The following is a 22,822-nucleotide window of genomic DNA, read 5'->3' as shown; positions in this document are numbered from 1 at the left end:
TCTTAGTGATCAATGAACCATGCTATTCAGAATGAGAATAATGAAGTAGTACAAAAAAAAATCTCATTCATCAAAGAGGCTCATTCTTGATTCTCCCAGTTGTTAGGGACTCAAAACTCTTCACTTTGCATTTATTTTGTATTTCCTTATTCATGCACATAACATTGTAGTAAACTCCTAGAGAAGGAGGATTATTTGTTTTTTGTTTTTTTTTAAACCCTTACCTTCTGTTCTAGAATCAATACTAAGTACTGACTCCAAGGCAGAAAAGCCAGAAGGGGTAGGCAAATGGGGCTAAATGACTTGTCCAGGATTACACAGCTAAAAGTGTCTCATGCCAGTTTGAACCTAGGTCCTCCAGACTCCATGCCTGGCACTCTGTATTGCTCATCTGCCCCAGGATGTTTGCTTTTGTCTTTCTAACCATAAGGTCTACGGCAATACCACATATATAGCAGAGTCCTAATAAATATTTGAATAAAACCAAAAAATATAATTATGTTTATTATATCATACTAAGGCAAAAAGGCACCCTAACAGATTATAGAAAATTTTTACATTAAAGGTTCAAACAAAAGAAAGTTTCAGGTTAACCCTAAGTAAAACAGGACCTTAGAAATCAAGGTCACTTTATCTAACCTCTCACCTCAAGCAATAACCTCCCCAGTTAAATAACTCTACTAAGTAGATCATACTTATGCTCTCTCCTTCTTCAAACTGCATTATATAATAGTGTATATGCTGTGCCTCCCATAGAATTAACATCCATGAGAAGTGGGATTAATTTGGTTCATGTTTTTATATCCCCAGGGCCCAGTGCACAGTATACACTGAACTATTTAAATCCAATTAACCAATTATCTTGCTGTCTTAAGTTTTCAGTTAAATGAAAATTCAGAATTAGGAAAAGAAATAGGTATTAATGCTAATGAAGACCACTTACCCTCATTTTCAACATCATCATTCATGAGCCCCCCAAGCCACATCTTCCAGTCCTCATCATCTGCTGTATTGGGGTCATACATGTCTGGTGTGATATCTGGAGCCTTGAGTTCAGCCTCCAACTGTCCTAGGGGAACATCTTTTAGGGGCATTTTGGAGCGTGTTCGGAAGGCAATGAGGCTGTCATCCAATGGCTGAACAATGGCAAAAAGGGTGAAACAGAACATCAATAAATGTCTTATTATTTCAGAATATCCATCCTCAAATCCCAATATTTCCTCAGTATATTATGCTTTTTGGGGGCCTTTGTGTTCTCTTCTAAGGATCTAGGCTCCAACTGAATTCCTAGTTTATATGATTGTGTTCATTTCCTTTTTATAAATTACCATTTATTTTTAACTTTTAAAAAAAATCCTTACTTTCTGTCTTGGTAACAACTCTAAGGAAGACGGGTAACAGCTAGGCAAACAGAGTTAAATGACTTGGCTAGTGTTACACAGCTAGGAAGTATCTGAGGCCAAATTTGAACCCAGGTCCTCTTGACTCCAAGCCTGGAGCTCTATTCTCTTATGCTACCTAGATGCCCTTTTAACATTCTTTAAAAAAAAAAAATGTTTCTAAGTAATGTACCATGTATACATGTGAAAGCATTCAAAACAAAATTTCATATTTTCTAAAGTAATAAAATTATACTTCAACTTGCATTCAGAGTTCATCAGTTCTCCATCTGGAAATGGATAGCATTTTTCATCAAGAATCCTTCAGAACTGTCTTTGATCCTTGTATTAGAGTAGCTAAGTCTTACATAGTTGATCATCATTATAATATTGCTATTACTGGGTACAATGTTCTCCTGATTCTGGTCACTTCACTTCGCATCATTTTTTTAAAGTCTTCCTAGGTTTTTCTGAGAACTTCCTGCTCAACATTTCTAATAATACAATAGTATTCCATCACAATTATATACCACAACTTGTTCGGCCATTCCCCAATTAATGGGAAGATGCCCTCAATTTTCAAATCTTTGCCACAACAAAAAGAGCTGCTATAAATATTTTTGTACATATAGCTCCCTTTCCTTCTTCTTTGATCTCTTTGGAATACAGATCTAATTGAGGGTATTGCTGGGTCAAAGAGTATGCACAATTTTATAGTTCTTTGGGCATAATTTCATTTTCCAGAATGGCCGGCCTACTTCACAATTCTACTAACAATTCATTAGTGTACCTATTTTTTCACACCTCCTTCAGCATTTGCCATTTCTGATAGGTGTAGGTTGGTTTCTCAGAGTTATTTAATTTGCATTTCCCTAATCAATAATGATTTAAAGCCCTTTTCATATACTATACAGAGCTTTGATTATTTCTTCTAAGTTTCCTGTTTATATCCCATTATCAATTTGGGATGTTTTTAATTTCTTAACACTTTACTATGAAATACTCAAGTAGCAGAAGAGACCTTTTCTAAGGCCGACAATGACTTTAAATCTCAAATGTCTGGAACTAAAACCTATCCTGAATGATGAACTTAAAAATAAGGACTATTTTCTCCAAGCTTTATGATTCTAAAAGTTTTCATACTTCCACACTAATCCTTTCATTTAGAAAGGCAATACCATACAGAAAATATTCAAATAATATAAAATAACAAAGGGATTAATGTTAGTTTTAAGATATTATTGGATATATATGACTATGGGAGACCGTGAAGGCTCTTTCTCAGAATGAATAACCTCATCTAGCAGTACCAGATCTTAAACTGTACCATAAAGCAGTGGTCATCAAAACAATATGGTACTGGCAGTAGATCAATGGAAAAGACTAGGGGTAAATGACCTTTGCAAGCTAGTATTTGATAAACCCAAAGATTCTAGCATTTGGGACAAGAACTCACTATTTGACAAAAACTGCTGAGAAAATTGGAAAACAGTTTGGGAAAAATTAGGTTTAGATCAGTATCTCACATCCTATACCAAGATAAATTCAAAATGGGTATACAACTTAAATATAGTGATATTATAAGTAAATTAGGTGAATGTAGAACAATATACCTATCAGATCTATGGGGAAGGGAAAAATTTAAGACCAAGCAAGAGACAGAGAACATTACAGGATGTAAAATGAGTAATTTTTTACTATATTAAATTAAAAAGGCTTTATGTAAACAAAACCAATACAACCAAAATTAGAAGGAAGCAACAAACTGGGGAAAAAAATTCATAACAAAATTCTATGACAAAAGTCTAATTTCTAAAATATAAGGAACTAAATCAAATTTACAAGAAATCAAGCCATTCCATAACTGACAAATGGTCAAGGTATATAAATAGGTAGCTTTCATTGCTTCATTTTCAAGGTAGCCAATTCTGGCTTTAAGACTTTTATTTTTTTGTTTTAGTTCATGTATTTCCTTTTTCAAATTGTCTTCAGCCTCTTGCCTCTCTTGATTGCTTTTTGAGTTCCTGAAGTTCTTGAGTTAATTGAATTTTGAGATCTTCCAAAGCCTGTGTCCAATTCACTGGAACTTCCTCTTCTTCTGTTTCTATTTCATTTGCTCTCTTTTCACTTCCTTGAAAGAAGCTGTCAATTGTCATTTCTTTACTCTTTTTCTGTTGTTTACTCATTTTTTCCTTTTTTGTTCTGTTAGTTTGAGCAGATATATTTAATGATCTTTGATGAAAGATCTTCCCCCAGCTGGCAATGGAGGTTTGTAGTTACTTTCTCTGCCCTCTGAAGACTTCCAGTCTTTCCAATTGTTGATATTTAGTCTGTATTGATTGGATTAATCTTCTTAATCTGCTCTGAGGCTAAAACCTGGAGAGGAGAAAACAAACAAAAAAAAAACACCCTGGGGGGACAGGAATGAGCATTTTCACTGAACTGAGCAGTCCAGCAGGAGGGTCCCCCTGCCCTGTCATAGTGTTTGATCTGGTTTTCTTTCCTCTAGAAGCCCTTTGTACTCAATCTCACTGTGAGGAAGCCAAGTGGTCTGCAGTCTTGTGGTATGGCTCTCTCTAAGCCTCCTTCTTCCAGGCGTTTTTGCTGTCTTTCTCTGGTTTTCTCCTCCAGTCACCTCTCCAGTGCCTGTGTTCAATTCTCCAAGTCAGGTGCCAGCAAGGCCCTCTCTTCGGTCAGTGCGCCTGCCAGCCCTGAGATGTTAGGGGCCGCTGGAGACTCCGAACAGAACATGGGGGAGGTATCCTGGGATTCCCCTTCTATACCCTCAGACCCAACAGTTCAAGAATTGAAGCCTTTTTCTTGGCGTACCTCTTTAGTTGTGTAGCAGCAGGGTTTCCCCTGCTCTGTCCCTGGTTAGATTTGTTCCTCTTTCTTCTCCAAGCACATTGTTTTCTATCTCGTGTAAGGGTGAGGAGGTTTTAGGATTTGCTCCGTCTAAGCCTCCATCTTCCCAGAATCCTCAATAGGCAGCTTTCAGATGAAGAAATCAAAACTATTAATAATCATATGAAAGAGTATTCTAAATCCCTTCTGATTAGAAAAATGCAAATCAAAACAACTCTGAAGTATCACCTTGCACCTAGCAGACTGGCCAATATGACAGTAAAGGAAAATAATAAATGTTGGAGGGATTGTGGCAAAATCATTTTTTGATGCCACTAATGCATTGATGGGGTTGTTGTGAATTGATCCAACCATCCTGGAAGGTAATTTGGAATTATGTCCAAAGGGCTTTAAAAGAATGCATGCTCTTTGATCCAGCAATACCACTACTAGGTTTATGCCCCAAAGATGTTTGTACAAAAATGGCTGCACAAAAATATTCATAGCCTCACTCTTTGTAGTAACAAACAACTGGAAAACGATGGGGCATCCCTCAATTGGGGAATGGCGGATCAAATTGTGATATATGATGGTGATGAATACTACTATGTTGTAAGGAATGATGAATTGCTTAATTTCTATATGAACTGGAAAGACCTCCATAAACTAATGTGTAGTGAAATGAGCAGAACCAAGAGAACATTATACACAGTAACTGAAACACTGTGGGACGATCAAATGTAATCAACTTTGCTACTAGCAACAATGCAGTGATCTAGGACAATTCTAAGGGACTTATGAGAAAGAATGCTATACTCATTTAGATAAAGAAGAAATGGAGTAGAAATGCAGAAGAAAAAGATGGTTTATCGCTTGTATATATGGGGAAAGGATTAAAAGATTGCTCTATGACAAAAATGAATAATATGGAAATAGGTATCAAGTGATAATACATGTATTACCCAGTGGAATTGCTTGTCAGTTCTGGGAGGGGGGAGAGAGAGAATATGCATCATGTAATCATGGAAAAATCTTTTAAAATAAATAAATTAAAAAATTTTTTTAAAGAATGCATATTCTTTGATATAGCAATACCACTAATAGGTTTGTATCCCAAAGAGATTTTTAAAAAATGGGAAAGGATCTGTTTGTACAAAAATAATTATAGCTGTATTTTTTGTGGTGGCAAAAATTTGGAAAATGAGAGGACGTCTCTCGATTGGGGAATGGCTGAACAAATTGTGGTATATATGATGGTGACGGAATACTATCGTGCTTATAAGGAATGATGAACTGCTTGATTTCTATATGAACTGGAAAGACCTCCATGACCTGATGTAGAATAAAATAAGCAGAACCTGGATAACATTATATACAGTAACTGAAACATTATGGGATGATCAAATGTAATAGACTTTGCTGATAATAGCAATGCAATGATCAAGAACAATCCTGAGGGACTTATGAGAAAGAATACTATCCACATCTAGAGAAAAAACTGTTGGAGTACAAATACAGAAGAAAAACAGGATTTATCACTTATATATATGGGTATATGATTTGGGGTTTAGATTTTTAAAAATTATTATAAAAATGAATAATATGGAAATAGGTATCAAGTGATAATACATGTATTACCCAGTGGAATTGCTTATCAGCTCAAGGAGAGGAAATGGTAAAGGGAAGGGAGAGAACATGAATCAAGTAACCATGGAAAAATATCTTATAAATAAATAAATATGCACAGAGAAGCAAAACAAAAAATAAAAATAAATTTAATTGAACCATCAAAAAAAGAAATTAGTAACCACAAACATATTTTTAATTAAATTATTTTATTTAACAGATATCTATTTTCTCTCCTTCCCTACCTGCCCCACTGAAAGGTGTGTGAGGAGCCTTTTTACAAATATGCATAGCCAAGCAAATCAAATTCCCACACGGCCCAAGTCCAAAAGTGTTTGTTTCATTCAGCTATATTTAGCATTTCTTGTCAATTTTCAAGTAAACATGAAAGGGAAACATTTACTATTTTCAGTTTTACAGACCTCATGATTAAAAGCACCAGCATGGTGTCATGCAAGGAATCAAAAGACATGGATTCAAATCTCAGCTCTGGGGGCAGCTTCATGGATAGGGAGCTGGGCCTAGAAACAGCAGAACCCGGGTTCAAATCCAACCCCAGACTCTTCTAGCTATGTGACCTTGAGCAAGTCACTTAACCCCCACTACTTAGTATTTCTCTCTCTTCTGCCTTGGACCCAATACTTAGTGTTGATTCTAAGGTGGAAGGTAAGGGTTTAAAAAACAAAACAAAACAAAACAAAACAAAACAAAACTCAGCTTTGCCATTTCCTACCTTTCTACCTAAAAATATTCTCTTCACTCCTTGAGTCTCAGTTTTCTCACCTGCCAAATCTGGATAACGATACCTGGGCATTTATTATACGTCACTCTACATCTTGTATCTTCCTTGTGGAAGGTAAGATCCTTGGGATTCCCAACAGGGTTAGCTTTAAAACTAGAGCAGCCTGTAGAGTGCCTTATAAATGAGAGATGTTAAATTGTTTGTTGAACTGAAGGGAACTACTGTGGGCAAAGTCAAGCCAAATCATCAAGTAATTTATTAAGGGCCTACTGTGTGCCAGACACTATGCTAGGAGCTGGGGAGTCAAAGAAAGGCAAATTATTAGCTTTCAAGAATTTGTTCAATAGGGAGACCACATATAAACAACAATGCACAAACAAGATATATAAAAGGATACATTTTAGATAATTGAGATAAGAAGGATTACATGAAAGGATCAGGAAAGGCTTCATTTAGAAAGTGGGATTTTAATTGAGACTTGAAGGAAGTCAAGGAGGCAAAAAGAGAGAGAGAATTCAAGTCCTGGGCAATAGCCATTGAAAATATATTAAGGGGGGCCAGTTAGGTGGCTCAGTGGTTTAAGAGTCAAGCCTAGAGATGGGAAGTTGTGGGTTAAAATCTGACCTCGGATATTTCCTAGCTGTGTGACCCCTGAGCAAGTCACTTAGCTCCCACCACTTACCATCACTTAGCCCTTACTATTTTCTGCCTTGGAACCAATAAACACTATTGATTCTAAGATGGAAGGTAAGGTTTTTAAAAAAATACATTATGTCAGGAAATGGAACATCTTGGGGAGAAGAAGAAAGGGGGCCAGGGTCACTGGATCACAAAGTGAAAAGGAATAAGGTTTAAGGATACTGGAAAGATAGAAAGGGGGCTAGGTTACAAAGGCCAAAAAGAGTTTTATATTGTGTCCTAGAGATAACAGGGAGTTTATTTAGCAAAAAGTAACAAGGTCAGACCTAGAGTTAGGAAGATCACTTTGATAACTAAGTATAGGAAGGACTGGAATGGAAGGAAACTTGAGGGAGTGAGACCAACCAGCATAAGACTGCTAGCAAATGATAGTCCAGATGTGAGGTGATAAAGGTGGTGGCAATGTCAGAGGAAATAAAGATGCACATGTGAGAGATGTTATGAAGGCAGAACTCACAGACTGGATAGTGGGGTGAGACAGAGTGAGGCATCCAGGATGATACCTACATTGTGAGTTTAGGATGATGGTAATGCTCTACACAGTAATAGGGTAGTCAAGAAAGGGTTAAGATAATGAGTTTTGGATATACTGAGTTTTTATCTGTGGGGCATCCAGTTTGAGATGTCCAAAAGACAGTGGGAGATATGAGAATGGAAGTCAGGATAAGAGATTTAGAGCTGGATAAAGAGATTTGGGAATCATCAGCATGGAGATGAAAATAGAATCTATGTGAGTTAATGAGATCACCAAGTGAAATATTATAGAGGGAGAAAAGGAGAGGGTCCAGAACAGAGATCTGGGATTCATCCTCTGTTAGTGAGTATGAATTGGATGAAGTTCTAGAAAAGGAGATGAGAAAGGACACTCAAACAAGAAGGAAAACCAGAAAAGAACAGTGTCACAAAGACCTAAGGTGAAGAGAATGTCAAAGAGAAAAGGGTGATCAAGAGTATCAAAAGACTACACAGAAGTGGTCATTACATTTACCAATTAAGATTGAGTGATGAGCCATACCTATCAAACTACCAAGAAACTTTTTTACTGAGTTAAAAAAAACTATAACAAAGTTCACTTGGAAGAACAAAAGATCAAGGGAAATAATGAAAAAAAAAAATGTGGGGGCCTAGCAATACTATATCTTAAACCATACTCTAAAGCATCGGTCATCAAAACAATATGGTACTAGTTAAGAGACAAAAGGGAGGATCAGTGGAATAGACTTGGAGTAAGTGACGTCAGCAAGACAGTGTATGATAAACCCAAAGAGCCCAACTTTTGAGATAAAAATCCACTATTTGACAAAAACTGCTGGGAAAATTGGAAAACAGTATGGGAGAGATTAGGTTTAGATCAACATTTCACAACCTACACCAAGATAAACTCAGAATGGGTGAATGACTTGAATATAAAGAAGGAAACTATAAGTAAATTAGGTGAAAAATATTATAAAATGTAAAATAAATAATTTTGATTATATTAGATTAAAAAGGGTTTGTACAAATAAAACCAATATAATCAAAATTAGAAGGGAAGCAACAAATTGGGAAAAAAACCTTTATAACAAAAACCTAAAAAAAAAGGTCTAATTACTCAAATTTATTAGGAGCTAAATCAATTGTACAAAAAAGCAAGCCATTCCCCAATTGATAAATGGGCAAGGGACATGAATAGGCAATTTTCAGATAAAGAAATCAAAACTATCATTAAACACATGAAAAAGTGTCCACATCTCTTATAATTAGAGAAAGGCAAATCAGAACAACTCTGAGGTACTACCTCATATCTAGTAGTTTAGCTAACATGACAGCAAAGGAAAGTGGTGAATGTTGGAGGCGATGTGGCAAAATTGGGACATTAATGCATTGCTGGTGGAGTTGTGAATTGATCCAACCATTCTGGAAGGCAATTTGGAATTATGCCCAAAGGGCTTTAAAAGACTGCCTGCCCTTTGTTTTGTTTTGTAAAACCCTTACTTTTTGTCTTGGAGGCAGAAGATTGGTAAGGGTTAGGCAATTGGGGTTAAGTGACTTGCCCAGGGTCACAGAGCTGGGAAGTGTCTGAGGCCAGATTTGAACCTAGGACTTCCCTTCTCTAAGCCTGGCTCTCAATCCACTGAGCCACCCTGCTGCCTCCCTGACTGCCCTTTGATCCAGCCATACCACTGCTGGGTTTATACACCAAAGAGATAATAAGGAAAAAAAAAAACTTGTACCAAAATATTTATAGTCATGCTCTTTGTGATGGCAAAATATTGGAAAATGAAGGGGCACCCTTCAATAGGGGAATGGCTGAACAAACTGTGGTATCTGTTGGTGATGGAATACTATTGTGCTCAAAGGAATAATGAATTGGATGAATTCCATGTGAACTGGAACAATCTCCAGGAATTGATGTAGAGTGAAAGGAGCAGAATGAGGAGAACATTGTACATAGTACATTGTACACTGTGGCATAATCAAATGTAATGGACTTCTCTACTAGCAGCAATGTGATGATCCAGGACAATTCTGAGGGACCTATGAGAAAGAATGCTATTCACATCCAGAGAAAGAACTGTGGGAGTGGAAACAGAAGAAAAACAACTGCTTGATCACATGGTTTGATGGGGATATGTTTGGGGATGTAGACTCTAAACGATCACCCTAATGCAAATATTAATAATATGGAAATAGGTCTTGACCAATGACACATGAAAAAACCCAGTGGAACTGTTCATTGGCTACAGGACAGATGGGAGGAGAGGAGGGAAAGAACATGAACCATGTAAGCATGGAAAAATATTCTAAATCAATTAATTAAATAAAAATTTTCAAATAAAAAAAGATTGAGTGATGAGGTCAGAAATCAGACTGTAGAGAGTAATGAAGAGAATGAGAGGAAATGTAGTGGAGGCACCAATAACTGTAGACAGTCTTTTTAAAGACATTAGCCACAAAAGGGGAAAGAGATGTAGACAGATGAAGTGAGAATTCTTTGAGGATGGGAGAGAAATGGGAGTGTTTATAGGCATCAGGAAAGCAAGACAGTAGACAAGAATAGAATAATGATTGGTAAGAAAATAGAGATGATGGAAAGTAAAATCTGCTGGAGAAAATAGGAATAGAATGGCATTACATGCATATAAAGCAGTTTAGTCTTGGCAAAGAAAAGGCATGGAAATGATGTGAACTGAGAAGGGGAGAAGAGGAAGTTCTTGGTGAATGGCCTCCATTTTTTCAGGTTGATTCATTTGGCAAAGTTCTCCCCTGAGATGATCAGGGGGAATAAACCAATGGGAGATTTAAGGAAGGATGAAAAAGTTTGGAAAAAGTACAATGGTGAAAATGAAATGGTATAGTGACTCAATTAAGATGTTTTATAAATTATAAAGTACTATTATTATAAGGGACTAGATTTATGTTTTCATTGATATAGATATCTCTCAGATTAGGAATCTCTCAACCAATGCAGATTATCACCTTCTCTACAACTTAAGAGTATTATTGGTGGGGGATAAAAAGAAAAAAGCCAAGATAATGGAGTTGTAGGAAGAAATACAGTGAACTAGCCTCATCAATATTTAAATTAAAAAAAAAAAAAAAAGGGAGGAGGCAGCTCTAAATAGACATAGAAAACACACCAGGATGAATCCTGAAAGGTAAATCAAAATAAAAATTACAGTGCGAGAGGTATACAGATAACAAATAATGACTAGCCAGAAGCACACTGAACTGAAGGGAGAGATTTGTGCACCAACCAGGGCAAAAGGCATTCCCAAATGCAGACTGTAAGAATAGATGTCAACTGGCAAATGGGTCAATTACTATGCAGTGTCAAGTCATAGATCCAAATTGAACTAAAGAGTTGAAAAAATGAAATCGTACTTACTATTTTTCTCATTACTCTTACTATTTATTTTTTTTTAAACCCTTGTACTTCGGCGTATTGTCTCATAGGTGGAAGAGTGGTAAGGGTGGGCAATGGGGGTCAAGTGACTTGCCCAGGGTCACACAGCTGGGAAGTGGCTGAGGCCGGGTTTGAACCTAGGACCTCCTGTACTCTTACTATTTTTATCATTAAACATAAACCAAGTGATTACATGTTATCCTTTAGGTAGTAATTGTAACTACGATTTTACAAAAGTTAGTCTCTATTAAATTGTATATAAGCATAGCAGTGGATAAGGAAAGAGTTAGTTTGGTGCACTGGAACTTATAGCTACCAATAAATTTAAAGAGCTTTTGTTATTAATCTTGGAATGTTAAATGTACAGCTTGTAGTGCAACATGTCAGCCCTGCAAAGCCTTGCTGCAGAGATTTTCTGACAGTTGACAGGTTTTGGAATCTTGAGGAAAAGGCACTTGACCTGGGAGACTCATGGAGAGTAGAAGGGTCAATCTGAGCTCTTTCTTTGGATTGAAACCTGGCCTATATTCTGCAGCTTTTCTCTTTAAAATTATTAGCTTAATTATTTCTTTTGACTCTTCCTAACCTTCCTTATTCCCTATCTTCATTTTTCCTTCCCTGCCTGAATTTCTGTGAGGGTTTTGAAAGGAGGGTAGTTTTAAACTTGATAGTTTTAAATAGTCAAATAGGGCTTACCCTTGTTACAAATTATCTATTGAATCATTGTATACAACTTTCCTAACCCCTTTGATTACAAAACCCCTTGAGAGCTGAATTAAGGTAGGTCTTTTCTCAGTTTCACGTTCCTGTCTCCCTCCCCCAACTGAAGCTTTCTCTAGGTGGCTGTTAGGGTTACCTTGTATCCTCTACCCTTTCCAATCAATCCTTAAATTAATAAACCCAGTTTGTCTTTTAATCAAAACCTTTGGCTACTTCATTAGTTGATTGATAAGAGAGGGAGAAGGGAAGAAAGGAATCATATAGTCTCTGAGTCGTGAAGGAGTTGGAGGTGTCCATTTTGGAGGAAGTGCAATCTTAATACTTCCTCTGAACTGTTTTTTTGTAAACCTGAGAAACTGACTAGAAGCCCTCTAGTTAGTTTCAAGCCATTTTTGACTAGCCCTAACCTTTGTCTGTAGAAGTGCCTTTCTTACTTGAAAGGCTCAGCCTGTTTCCCTTTAGTGTCTGTCTCAAATCCTGTGTCCCAGTCAGTCTCTCCCAGGCTATAGTTGTTGCCCAAAGTATCTCATCCTCTCCCTTGCAAACCTTTATACTTCCGTGTTTATATTTCCTAAACTCAGGCATTCCCTTACTTCTCCTATCACCTTAATTTACCACCTTTACCATTATACCTTCCCTATTCACATCTACCTTTAGTCCCTTGCCTGCCTTATCCTCTATTACAACCCTACCTTCAGTCTATTCCCTTAATTACCTCCAGCCTTTGGTCCCATACCACCCCATTACCTCAACATCCCTGCCATAATTCCCTTATTACAAGTTTGACTGAATCCTGATTCCAGATAAAGATAAAAGAAATAATTATTGAAAACTAATAGTATTTGCTCATTTATGTCCATAACAGGATCCTCAAATTTTATGACCAAAGAGGTAACTCTGACTTAGCTTTAAATCTCTTTTCCAGTCATTGTGATGGGCTGAGTCTGAGGGTATCAGTTACAGGTATTAGCCAATGAAATGCTTGAACCTTGTATTAAAATTCATTAATTTTCCCCTCAAACTTTAGTAACCTGTTCTGAATATTTGATCTAATCATTTATGTTAATTACTGTCAAAAGCCTATGAAACAAATTGTTGAATAAGGTCTTTGCCATAGGCTAGGCATGGTGAGAACTCTTAACAATATTTACCCACAAACAAAATCATATCTTCAGTTCAGGATTATGGTCCAGATATTTTTACTTCTTACAAAAGGAAGGGAATGGCTACAGGCTAGCTAGGCAACTTACCTAAAGAGAGGCAAGTTCAGAAGCAAGAAACAGCTGAGGGGCTCAGACTTCAACAGAAGAGTAGAAGCTCAAACCTAATTCCTAATCAATCTGAAGCATGCAGAAGAATAACCAGGGCAAGAATCCCAAACCAAAAGGAAGCTTATAGGTCTGTCACCTGAAGAGCAGAAAGCTTGTACATTGGCTGAAAGTGGCTAAATCCAATAGTACTCTACTATTGCTCAAATCCAAACTCAGGTCAAAAACTGGCAGAGATCTGACCTGAGAGCTAGTGATCATTCTTTGCCCAGAGGTGTGTTATAAACATGATGGGACATCAATGTGTCATAATAAATGATGACAGAGATTTCAAAGAAACAAGTTTATAAAAAAAGATTTGTATGAACTGATGCAGTGAAGTGGACAGAACAGGGGAATGGTTTTTATAGAGACAACAATATTGTAAAGGCAAATAACTCTGAAAGTCTTGGGAACTCTGTTCAACACAATTCCAGAGAAGTAATGATGAAACATGCTATCCACCACCTGACAGAGAGATGCACTGAGGAGTACAGAACAGCCATTTCCAAAAGAAAGAAAATGCTATATCCAAGGAGGAATTCGTTTTGCTTGACTACACATGCATGCAACAGGAATTCCATTTTTCTTTTGTTCTCAACTAGAGGAGGGATAGAAGGTGGATTTTAGATGATTGAAAAATATAAACATTTTTTTTCCAAAAAAGTTTTACAAGATGCCTACAACAATGATATGATAAATGTAGGAGAGAATTTCTAGTGAATGGTGGTTCTTTTCCTCAGTTTGGTTATCCAATTATGTGATAATTTCAGAAGCATTTACAGTCCAGTATGATGATCATTGTCTTAAGTGCCAAAGTTTATAAAATCTTAGCCTTAAGACCACTCTCCCTGTTCTACTCACCTCAATGTGCATCATACAAGTCTTCTTGTGTGAATTTGTATCTTTGAAACCATCCCTGTCATCATTTCTTACAATTCAGTGATGTTCCATCACTATTATCAGACAGCTTGTTTTGCCATTCTCCAGATTCACATTTTTTTTTGCTATCTCAAAAATAAAATTTTTTTTGCATATCTTTAGTGAAAACTTGTTTTTCTTAGGTCTAATCTTTCCCTAAGAAGCAGGAGGGAAAAAAAGCTTTTCAAGGACTCTCTTCCCCTAGAAGATACTGCTCTCCAATACTTATACACCTGTATCTTTCACTGATATAGAAGATTGATAGGAAGAACTGGTACAGTAAAAGAATGGACTGAGTTCCTGTATTTCATATGGATAATATTTCCTGCTTATACCTATCTACACCTACACAAACCCCATTTCTTCTTTAGAAACTCTGATACTTACTGGCAATGAAAGAACACAAACTGAATAGTTTACAAGGCTATGCTTTCATGGTACCTGACTTCTGAACTGGAATTCAAAGGGAAAACCTCTTCTTCCCTCTGAACTCCAAACTTCACCAAATCATTCCACTTGACATTCTAAATTACCTGTACCCCAAGTGTTTACCTGCAATGAATCCATACAGACTGGACTGCAAGCCAGTTCTTCATCCACTGCATGCAGTTTCTCCATAAAAGTACTATCCTTGTTCTGCTTGGGCTTAGGAGGTGGGGGAGGCCCCATGGGTACAAACTCAGCATTGATGTGCCTGATGGGAGGGGTGATGATTTTCTCCGCCTAGTTAAGAAAGGTAATTATTTTATTAAATAAAGACATTATCTATAGAAAGGACCCACCTTTCTCCTTCCAGTCAAGTATTGATTTGTTTTGTTTTGTTTTTTACCACATGGTGGTCTTATTACTGCAGCCCTCTAATGAGACCAAGGGCAGCTAAGTGGATAGAGGACAGTACCTTGAGTCAGGAAGATCCAAGTTCAAATCTGCTTTTCAGACACTTAATAGATGTGTGACCTTGGACAAATCACTTACTCCTTTTTACCTCAGTTTCCTATCTGTAAACTGAAGCTAGAGAAGGAAATGGCAAACCACTCCACTACCTTTGACAAGAAAACCCCAAATGGGGTTACAGAAATATAGACATGGCTGAAACGACTGAACAAAATAAGATCAAATGAGATACTTCTTAAGGTGGCCATCAGTTGATAAAATTACCAGATCTTTAATTTAAATGTTATTTTGTGCTTTTTGTTCCTCTACATAGAAGAATCAAGAAAAGTAAACTCTTCCCCACTAGTAAGTTTCAATGTAGCCTTAGCTGCTCATTTCATGAAGCCCTTTTGTAACCAAAACAGCCAAGAATAAAAGACAAATTGCAAACTTAATGAAACTACATAGTGGCCTAACATTTTGCCAAATTCAAAGGTCACAAAGTCAATGGATTTGCCCTGGATATGTAACCAAAAGAATGTTACAGATTTGCCAGGGTTTTTAACTATAAGTTGAGTTCACTGACAAGTCTAAATTATTCACACTAATGAAACCATGCAGAACACATTACACACAAAATAAGAAATAAAAAACTGAAAAAAAAATGGCTCTAGAAAGTGTTGGATATGGGTAACAGTGACAAATTATTGTTCACACAAGTATGAACATGCCTCTATAAACAGGCACATATATTCATTCTCATTCTCTCCCTCCTACCCGACCCACCTCTTCACTTCTATTCTCCCCTGTATCAGTAGACAATTCTTTTTCTAATGAACCAAAAGTATTGTGGTGGAGAAGTCTCAGAGTCAGAATAGATAATTCTCAAGAGAGTAATCCAAACTCATTTATATACAGATAACTGAGCGCATTGAAATACATTTCTTATTTACCTCTGAGAGAATTCCAACTTCCTCATTTGTCTCAGTCATGTCTGAGGACTGTCTCATCCTGGATCTCTTAGATCCCCGTGGAGAAGAAGCAGTGCTTTCCACATCACTTTCCAATAAACTCTACAAAAGCAAGCCAGTAATCTCAGTCATCATTACTCTTTTCATCTTCCCTTAAACTGAAGTTGGGCTCATTAGCTTTAAATATCTTTCTCAAACAATATAAAAATGTCAAGAGGATATGAATAACAGACAAACATAATCTCTGAATCCAAATTACAAAGAAATGAGATGCCAAAAATACTGTGCCCCCATCTTTTCTACAGGTTAGGTCATCTTATGAACTCAAGAAAGCAAAGTAAACCTAGGCCTGTGGAGCCACACCTCTGACATGCAATCCATAGGTCCATGGAAGCTATCTGCTTACCTCTTCAGCTGTCTCATCTTCTTCCTCATCTTCTGGCTGATATTCTTCATCTGAAGAATCATCCTCTTCAAGGTGAATATCCACAAATTGAGGAGGCTACAATAATTAGACCATAAGAAAACAGAAGGGAAAAAGATACAAGATACATGAATTTGAGGAGGGAAAGACATAACCCTGATGGCAGACTACATTCACCCCTAAATGCAGTCAGATAAAAAAGACATGGTTAAAGAACACAAGATTATTAAAGAGACAAAAATAGAGAACTAGAGAACAGGGAATGGTGGAAACACAAATAGGATGAGCCCTAGAGGAATAAACAAGGTAGTTTTTAGAACTGACTGCTGGGGATAGGAGTCTTATTGGTAAAACATACCTTTATTTCATTGGCCTTCTTAATTGGAGAAATGTTCCACGTTGGAATTACCTACCAAAAAAACTATGAAAAGTAAGTTCCCTTATACATAAATATACATTACTTTCTGAGTCTTACTCCTTTTCTTCCTCTTTTACTCTCACAATGGGCTACAGACTGATTAGAGTTACTATAGACCCTGGGGAACAAATGAGGCTGACGATGTCTAATGATACTTTGTATCTGTCTCAAAAAAGAAACAGATTAAGAGATTTAGCTACTCACCACTCCTTTCTCTACAACTTCCTTCAGTTTTGATCGGGTCATTTTAGGTTCCTGAGAAAAAGAGGAAATGAAATTAAAATGAAGTTGACTTTTCTAGAAAAATCATATCATTCTTAAACAGGTATTTCTGTTTTGTTTATATTAATGTTTACCTCTTTTAATTTATTTCTCTTAACTTCTATAGCCAACATTTATAGCATCAAGCTAAATGGCAGTGGTAAAATTTTGACCCTTAGGACTATGAGTACAGAATGTGACATACACTATCAATCATTTTTATTTTGTCAGTTGGTTTTACTTAACTTTTTTTACTTGTTAGAAAAAGTTTGGAGAAGCAGCAAGGTGGATGGATCAGTGGATCAAATGCCTGTGTTGGAGGTAGGAGGATCTGGCTTCAGACACTTCCTAAATGTGTCTGGGCAAATCACTTACCCCAACTTTTCTAGCCCCTTACTGCTCTTCTGCCTTGGAAGAGATATTTAGTATCCGTTCAAAGACAGAAGGTAAAGGTTAAAAAAAAAAAGAAAGAAAGAAAGAAAAGTCTAGATAAGAGAGAAAGAGAAAGGGATATATATCCAGAAATGACTGTTAAAAATTTTTTAATTTTTTAAATTACACTAATGGAGACTGGAGATCCTTATCTCATTCCTAATTTTATTTGAAAAATTTAAAGCCCCCCCCCCTTTCATATAATGCTAGGTGCTTATTTTAGATAGATTTTTATAATACTATGGAAAGATATTTTTATCCCTATGCTTTTTCCTGATTTTTAACGTAAGTACTGTATTTTGTCAAAAGCTTTTAAAGAATCTACCATGTGGTTTTTATTGCTTTGATATTAATAAGAATATGCTAATCATTTCAGTGATCTTGAATTTCTGGCATATACAGCTAAACCAAAGAATATAAATTACTGGAGAAGGAATCATTTTTAAACACAAATAGACTAGAACTCAAAGATAGTATGTTTGGCAGAAAATAGATTTAGACAAGCATCTCACCCCATATCCTTCAAATAATCAAATATATCATGTATACAGGATGTAAATATTGAAAGCCACACCAGAAAAAATTAGAAGAAAGGAAGGTTATGTCATAGCTGCAAAAAGGGGAAAATCTTTAAGAAGCCAAAACAAACAGAAAGTTATAAAAGGGAAAAACAGATTATTTTAATTATCTAAAATTAAAGGTTTTGACAAATAAAAATAGATGAAACATAAGATAAAGGAAAATTATACATCAAACATCTCTGATAAAAAAAAAACAGAAATTCAAAAACAAAAGATTAAAAACTATATCTCTAAAGATAAGTAGTCAAAGAATATGAACAGATAGTTCATATTTTGAAAATTATTATCAATAGCCACTTGAAAAAAGCCTATAATAATTAAAAAAACTAAAATAACCCATAAATTTCAATTCATACATATCAAACAATTGGTAAAGATAGAGAAATTCAATGTGGGCAGAACTATGAGAAAAGCTAATTCACTGCTAATGGACCTGCAACTTGCTATAAACATTTTAGAGAATAAAATGGAATTATTTAATTAAATAAAAGTTACAAAATTGTTCCTGTTCCTTAACTCCAATGCCACACTACTATGTTGATAGTAATACTCTCCCCTCAAGGAGTATATAGGGGAAAGGGGCCTACCAATATATTCAATTTTTAAATATTTACTATTTGTAAAAGCAAAAAACTGAAAACAAATCATGTGCTCAAAACCAGGGGATGGCTGAATTAACATGAATGAAATGGAATATTATTACATTGTAAGGAACAACGATTAAGAATAGTTAAAAGAAATATGGGGAAGACTTGTATCAAATTAATATGCAGCAGAGAGACTGGCAAGAATATATACTGATTTCAACTATGAATGTGAAGATAATAGGGCCAAAAAAAAATCCAAGTTAAATACAATAATGGTACTAGTTCTTTAGTTCTTTACAGTTAAAAAAACAAATACTTCTATTTTAAAATAGTAAATTATAAAAGGAAAAGATGGTATATATATTCTCAATTATAAATACTATTTGGTATTGTTTTACTTTAAAGTTTTTGGGAAATATTCTTTGGGTGTTTAAGATTATCAGCTATTAAAACAAAATTATCCATTTAAAAATAAGAAAACAATATTGAGGCTCAAGAGTTTTTACGTTAATCCTACTTTATGTTGTTAAATCTATTTCTAAGTCCCCTCCTATACCCAGCAAATTTTCTGGCTACATCAGTTCCATCACATTAAAGAATTAAGAACTCACAAAAACCGGAGCATCATCTGTTTCACTGATGGCTGCTTTCATCATTGCTACCACATGTTCATTTGTGATCACTTCCTGGAGAAAAAGAAAATTTTTGCTTTAAGTAACAAATATTTGTTCATTTCATTTAAATCTACATTATAGTATCACAGAAACACAGAATTGGAAGGGCAACTTGTGGTCATCTAGTCCAGTCTACACAGGAAAAGGAATTCACTACAACTTACCTGACAAATTATCATGCACTCTGTCTGAAGACCTTTAAGAACTTGGACCCATCGTCTCTTCAGACAGCATATTCTAATTCAGGACAGCTCTAATTCAGAAAGCTTTTCCCCCTGATACTAAGCCTAAATCAACCTCTTGGTAACCTTCAGCCACTGGTCCTGATTTGCTCATTGGGATCAAATAGAACAAGTTTCTTCCATGTGATGGTCCTTCAAATATTTGAATAGTTTTCATGTTGCGCCTGAGACTTCTCTAAGATAACATGCCACGCTCCTTTCACCAATCCTCAATAATTTAAGGCCACTAAGATCATTCTGGTTGTCCTCTTCAGAAAAATCTCTAGCTTATCAATGCTCTTCTACAGTACTGAGAGTTGAATACAATACTCCAGATGAAGGTCAGATTATAGTGGGCCTATCAACCTTCCAATTCCTGGAAGCTATGATACTCTTAATATAGGGTCAAGATTTAATTAGCTTTTTTGGCTGTCTTGTCACTCTGCTGACTCATATTTAAGCTTGTAGTCCACTAAAACCCCTAGATATTTTTCAGAATAACTACTGTCTAACCAGACTTTCCCTTAATTTCTATTTGTAAAGCTGATTTTTTTGAATCCAAGTGCAAATTTTATATTTGCCCCAAGTAAATTGAATAATCTTAGATTGGTCCCAAAGTTCTAGCCTGTTAAGATGCCTTTGGATATTGATTCTATTATCGAATATGTTAGCTATTTTGCTCAGCTTTTGTATCATTTAAAGTTTAATGAGCATATTTTCTATATCTTTATTAATAAAAATATTCTTTATCCTACTGCAAAACTTTTGGACTAAATATATGTCATAGATAAAAACAAAGTTATCCAAACAACTTCTGTGAAGACAATAAAAATAAGGAATCTATAAAGAAATGATACTCTTATTTTTTTTTTGACAGTGTTCTCTTCTGGTTTTCCTCCTACTTGCCTGACTGCTTCTTTTCAAGCCTCCTTTTTCTGGATCTTCATTCAATTCACACTAACAGAGGATATCCCCCAAATCCTGGTCCTGAGCCCTCTGCTTTTCACCTATTAAATGGAGATTACTGCAACAGCCTCTTGACTGTTCTTACTGTCCAATTAATCCTTCACACCACCGCCTACAAAATCTTCATAATGCACCACCCTGAAAACATTCCTGGTTCAAAGGTGTTTACTGGCTACCTGCCACTTACTAAATAAAACCCTTAATTGGCATTTAAGGCATTCTGGCTCCAACCTATCTTTCTAAGACTTCTCTCAATGCACTGTTCTTTTCAGTTAAACTGGTCTTCTCTTGGCCCCCAGTTCTCTTACTGCTCTTTTCCATTTTTATAACTTTGCTTACACTGTTCCCCATGCTTAATATGGATCTTTTCCTCCTCCATTTCTACTTACTGGGATCCTTTTTTTTCTTTAAAGCCCAACTCAGGTGTCAACCTTTCCATGAATCCTTCATTGAACAGCAAGGCAGAAGTAATCTATGTCTCTTCAAATCTCTTCTATAATCCATCTGATCTTTCCCTTTGCACTTATTATGTTCTAAAGTATAGTAAAAGTTATCTTCATGCAAAGCTTATTGATAGCAGATCTTGACAGAAAGAGCTGTTTTATTTGTCTTTGAGTATATGGAACACGAGAACAGTAAAATCTATATATAGTAGTTGCTTACTTGTTTGTTGAGCTGAACTGAATATGATTTGATTTACATAATAAATTTCTAAGTCTCTGGGCCTTCCTTCTCATCTCAGCTGGCCCTCTTCTCCCAAATTCTCCTCAGCCTTACTCACGTGAAGGATATTTCTCACATTGACGACTGTCAGGTTATGCTGTTTGGCACCATCTTCTAAGGTACGGTCCAACATGTCATCCAGTTTCAGGTCGTAAGCCAAGGCCCCTTCCTCCTGACTTCTTCCATCTCGTTTCCTCTTGGTGGCCTTTTTCTTTCTCCTTCTTTTCTCACTCTCTTCACCATCTTGTTCTTTTGTAAACAAATAAGGAAAACCATCAATGGAATAAACTAAAATCAACTGTAAAACAAAAAAAAGCAGCAACAAAACAAAACAAAAAAGCAGCAATAAAAGACTTAACAGCAAATTGAGAAAAATACTTTTGTTGCTACTTATTAGTAATAGCATTAATACAAGCATTTTTATTCATATACAGATAATATATACTGTTCTCATATTGTTCTCTAAACCAGATACAATTATTGCTTCGTGAACCTAAAAACATCCCGGAATCACTTTTAAGACCTCTCAGAAGCCAGAAGGCAAACAATACTATTGAAGATGAGTTATATGCTATTTGGAGTTAGGGACAATAAAACTGCTCAGCCTATGGCTCCAAATCTCAGAAGGAATGCTATATAGATGAGAGCCTTTATTCTTTGGGAATGGAATGGAAAAAAGCAAAACCAGATAGTAGAAAGAACTAAATGAAGATAATCAGGAAGAGAATAAGAAAATATCTAGCTGTCCTTGCTGAATTTAGGTTATTAGATCAATAGAAAACATATTTCAAGGTACTGAAATAACTGTAAGATGCTCAAACCTTGTCAATAACATCTGAAATTATGAGGAAACTAAACTATCATCTTTGCAGATAATATGACGGTATACTTAAAGAATCCTAGAGAATCAACTAAAAAACTAGTGGAAATAATCAACAACTTTAGCAAAGTTGCAGGATATAAAATAAACCCACATAAATCATCAGCATTTCTATATATTTCCAACACAACTCAGCAGCAAGAGTTAAAGAAGGGACCCCACAACAGAACGCAGTATAGAAGGTATGTGGGATTTGGGCACTTCCACACTATAAGAGGGAGAAATAGCTCCCATCAAAACATGAGCTGATCAACCATACCCAACCCCATCCACACTACCAGAGTCAGAGGCTGCACACCTGTTAGGGACTAAGACTTTAAGATAAAATAGTCACTCTTCTAAGAATAGATATCATTCACTCTTCTAAGATAAGATATTGATCATAGGCCCAGCCATGTTTGGAGACAGTAAGACGCCACAGGAGATTTTCTATGCTCCCTTTCCGCGTTCCTTTCCCTTTAGTATTGGCCGACCCCCTTCTGCCCTCAACCTATATATTCTTGTCATAGATCTGCAATAAACGAGCCTTGCTTCCATCCAAACGACTCTGTGTCTTGCGCGCGAAGTCTCCCCTCTTCTCCCCCATGGGTTCTTAGGTTGCCGTTTCCCCGGACCCCTCGGTTGTGTCCGGCTGGACCCGGACAGTGGCGCCCAATGCGAGGCACGGCGAAAACGGCTTACTGGACA

At 36.2% G+C, this 22,822-nt stretch overlaps 1 protein-coding gene across 1 annotated transcript in view; it reads right to left on the bottom strand.

Moving 5' to 3' along the window:
* GON4L (gon-4 like) overlaps window positions 1–22,822 on the bottom strand; it is a 114,758-nt gene that overhangs the window by 39,214 nt on the left and 52,722 nt on the right. Inside the window, exons 4-11 of the mRNA XM_044674236.1 lie at window positions 21,314–21,504; window positions 19,283–19,357; window positions 17,015–17,065; window positions 16,751–16,801; window positions 16,375–16,470; window positions 15,951–16,070; window positions 14,677–14,847; window positions 944–1,136 (exon numbers count right to left, since the gene is read on the bottom strand). Of these exons, the coding sequence (XP_044530171.1) occupies window positions 944–1,136; window positions 14,677–14,847; window positions 15,951–16,070; window positions 16,375–16,470; window positions 16,751–16,801; window positions 17,015–17,065; window positions 19,283–19,357; window positions 21,314–21,504 (948 nt within the window). The remainder of the gene's footprint in view (window positions 1–943; window positions 1,137–14,676; window positions 14,848–15,950; window positions 16,071–16,374; window positions 16,471–16,750; window positions 16,802–17,014; window positions 17,066–19,282; window positions 19,358–21,313; window positions 21,505–22,822) is intronic.

The sequence above is a fragment of the Gracilinanus agilis genome, chromosome 4 (genome assembly GCF_016433145.1).
Source record: "Gracilinanus agilis isolate LMUSP501 chromosome 4, AgileGrace, whole genome shotgun sequence".
NCBI lineage: Eukaryota > Metazoa > Chordata > Mammalia > Didelphimorphia > Didelphidae > Gracilinanus > Gracilinanus agilis.
The sequence above is the reverse complement of the archived record's forward strand: the minus strand, read 5'-3'. Positions and strand labels throughout refer to the sequence as shown.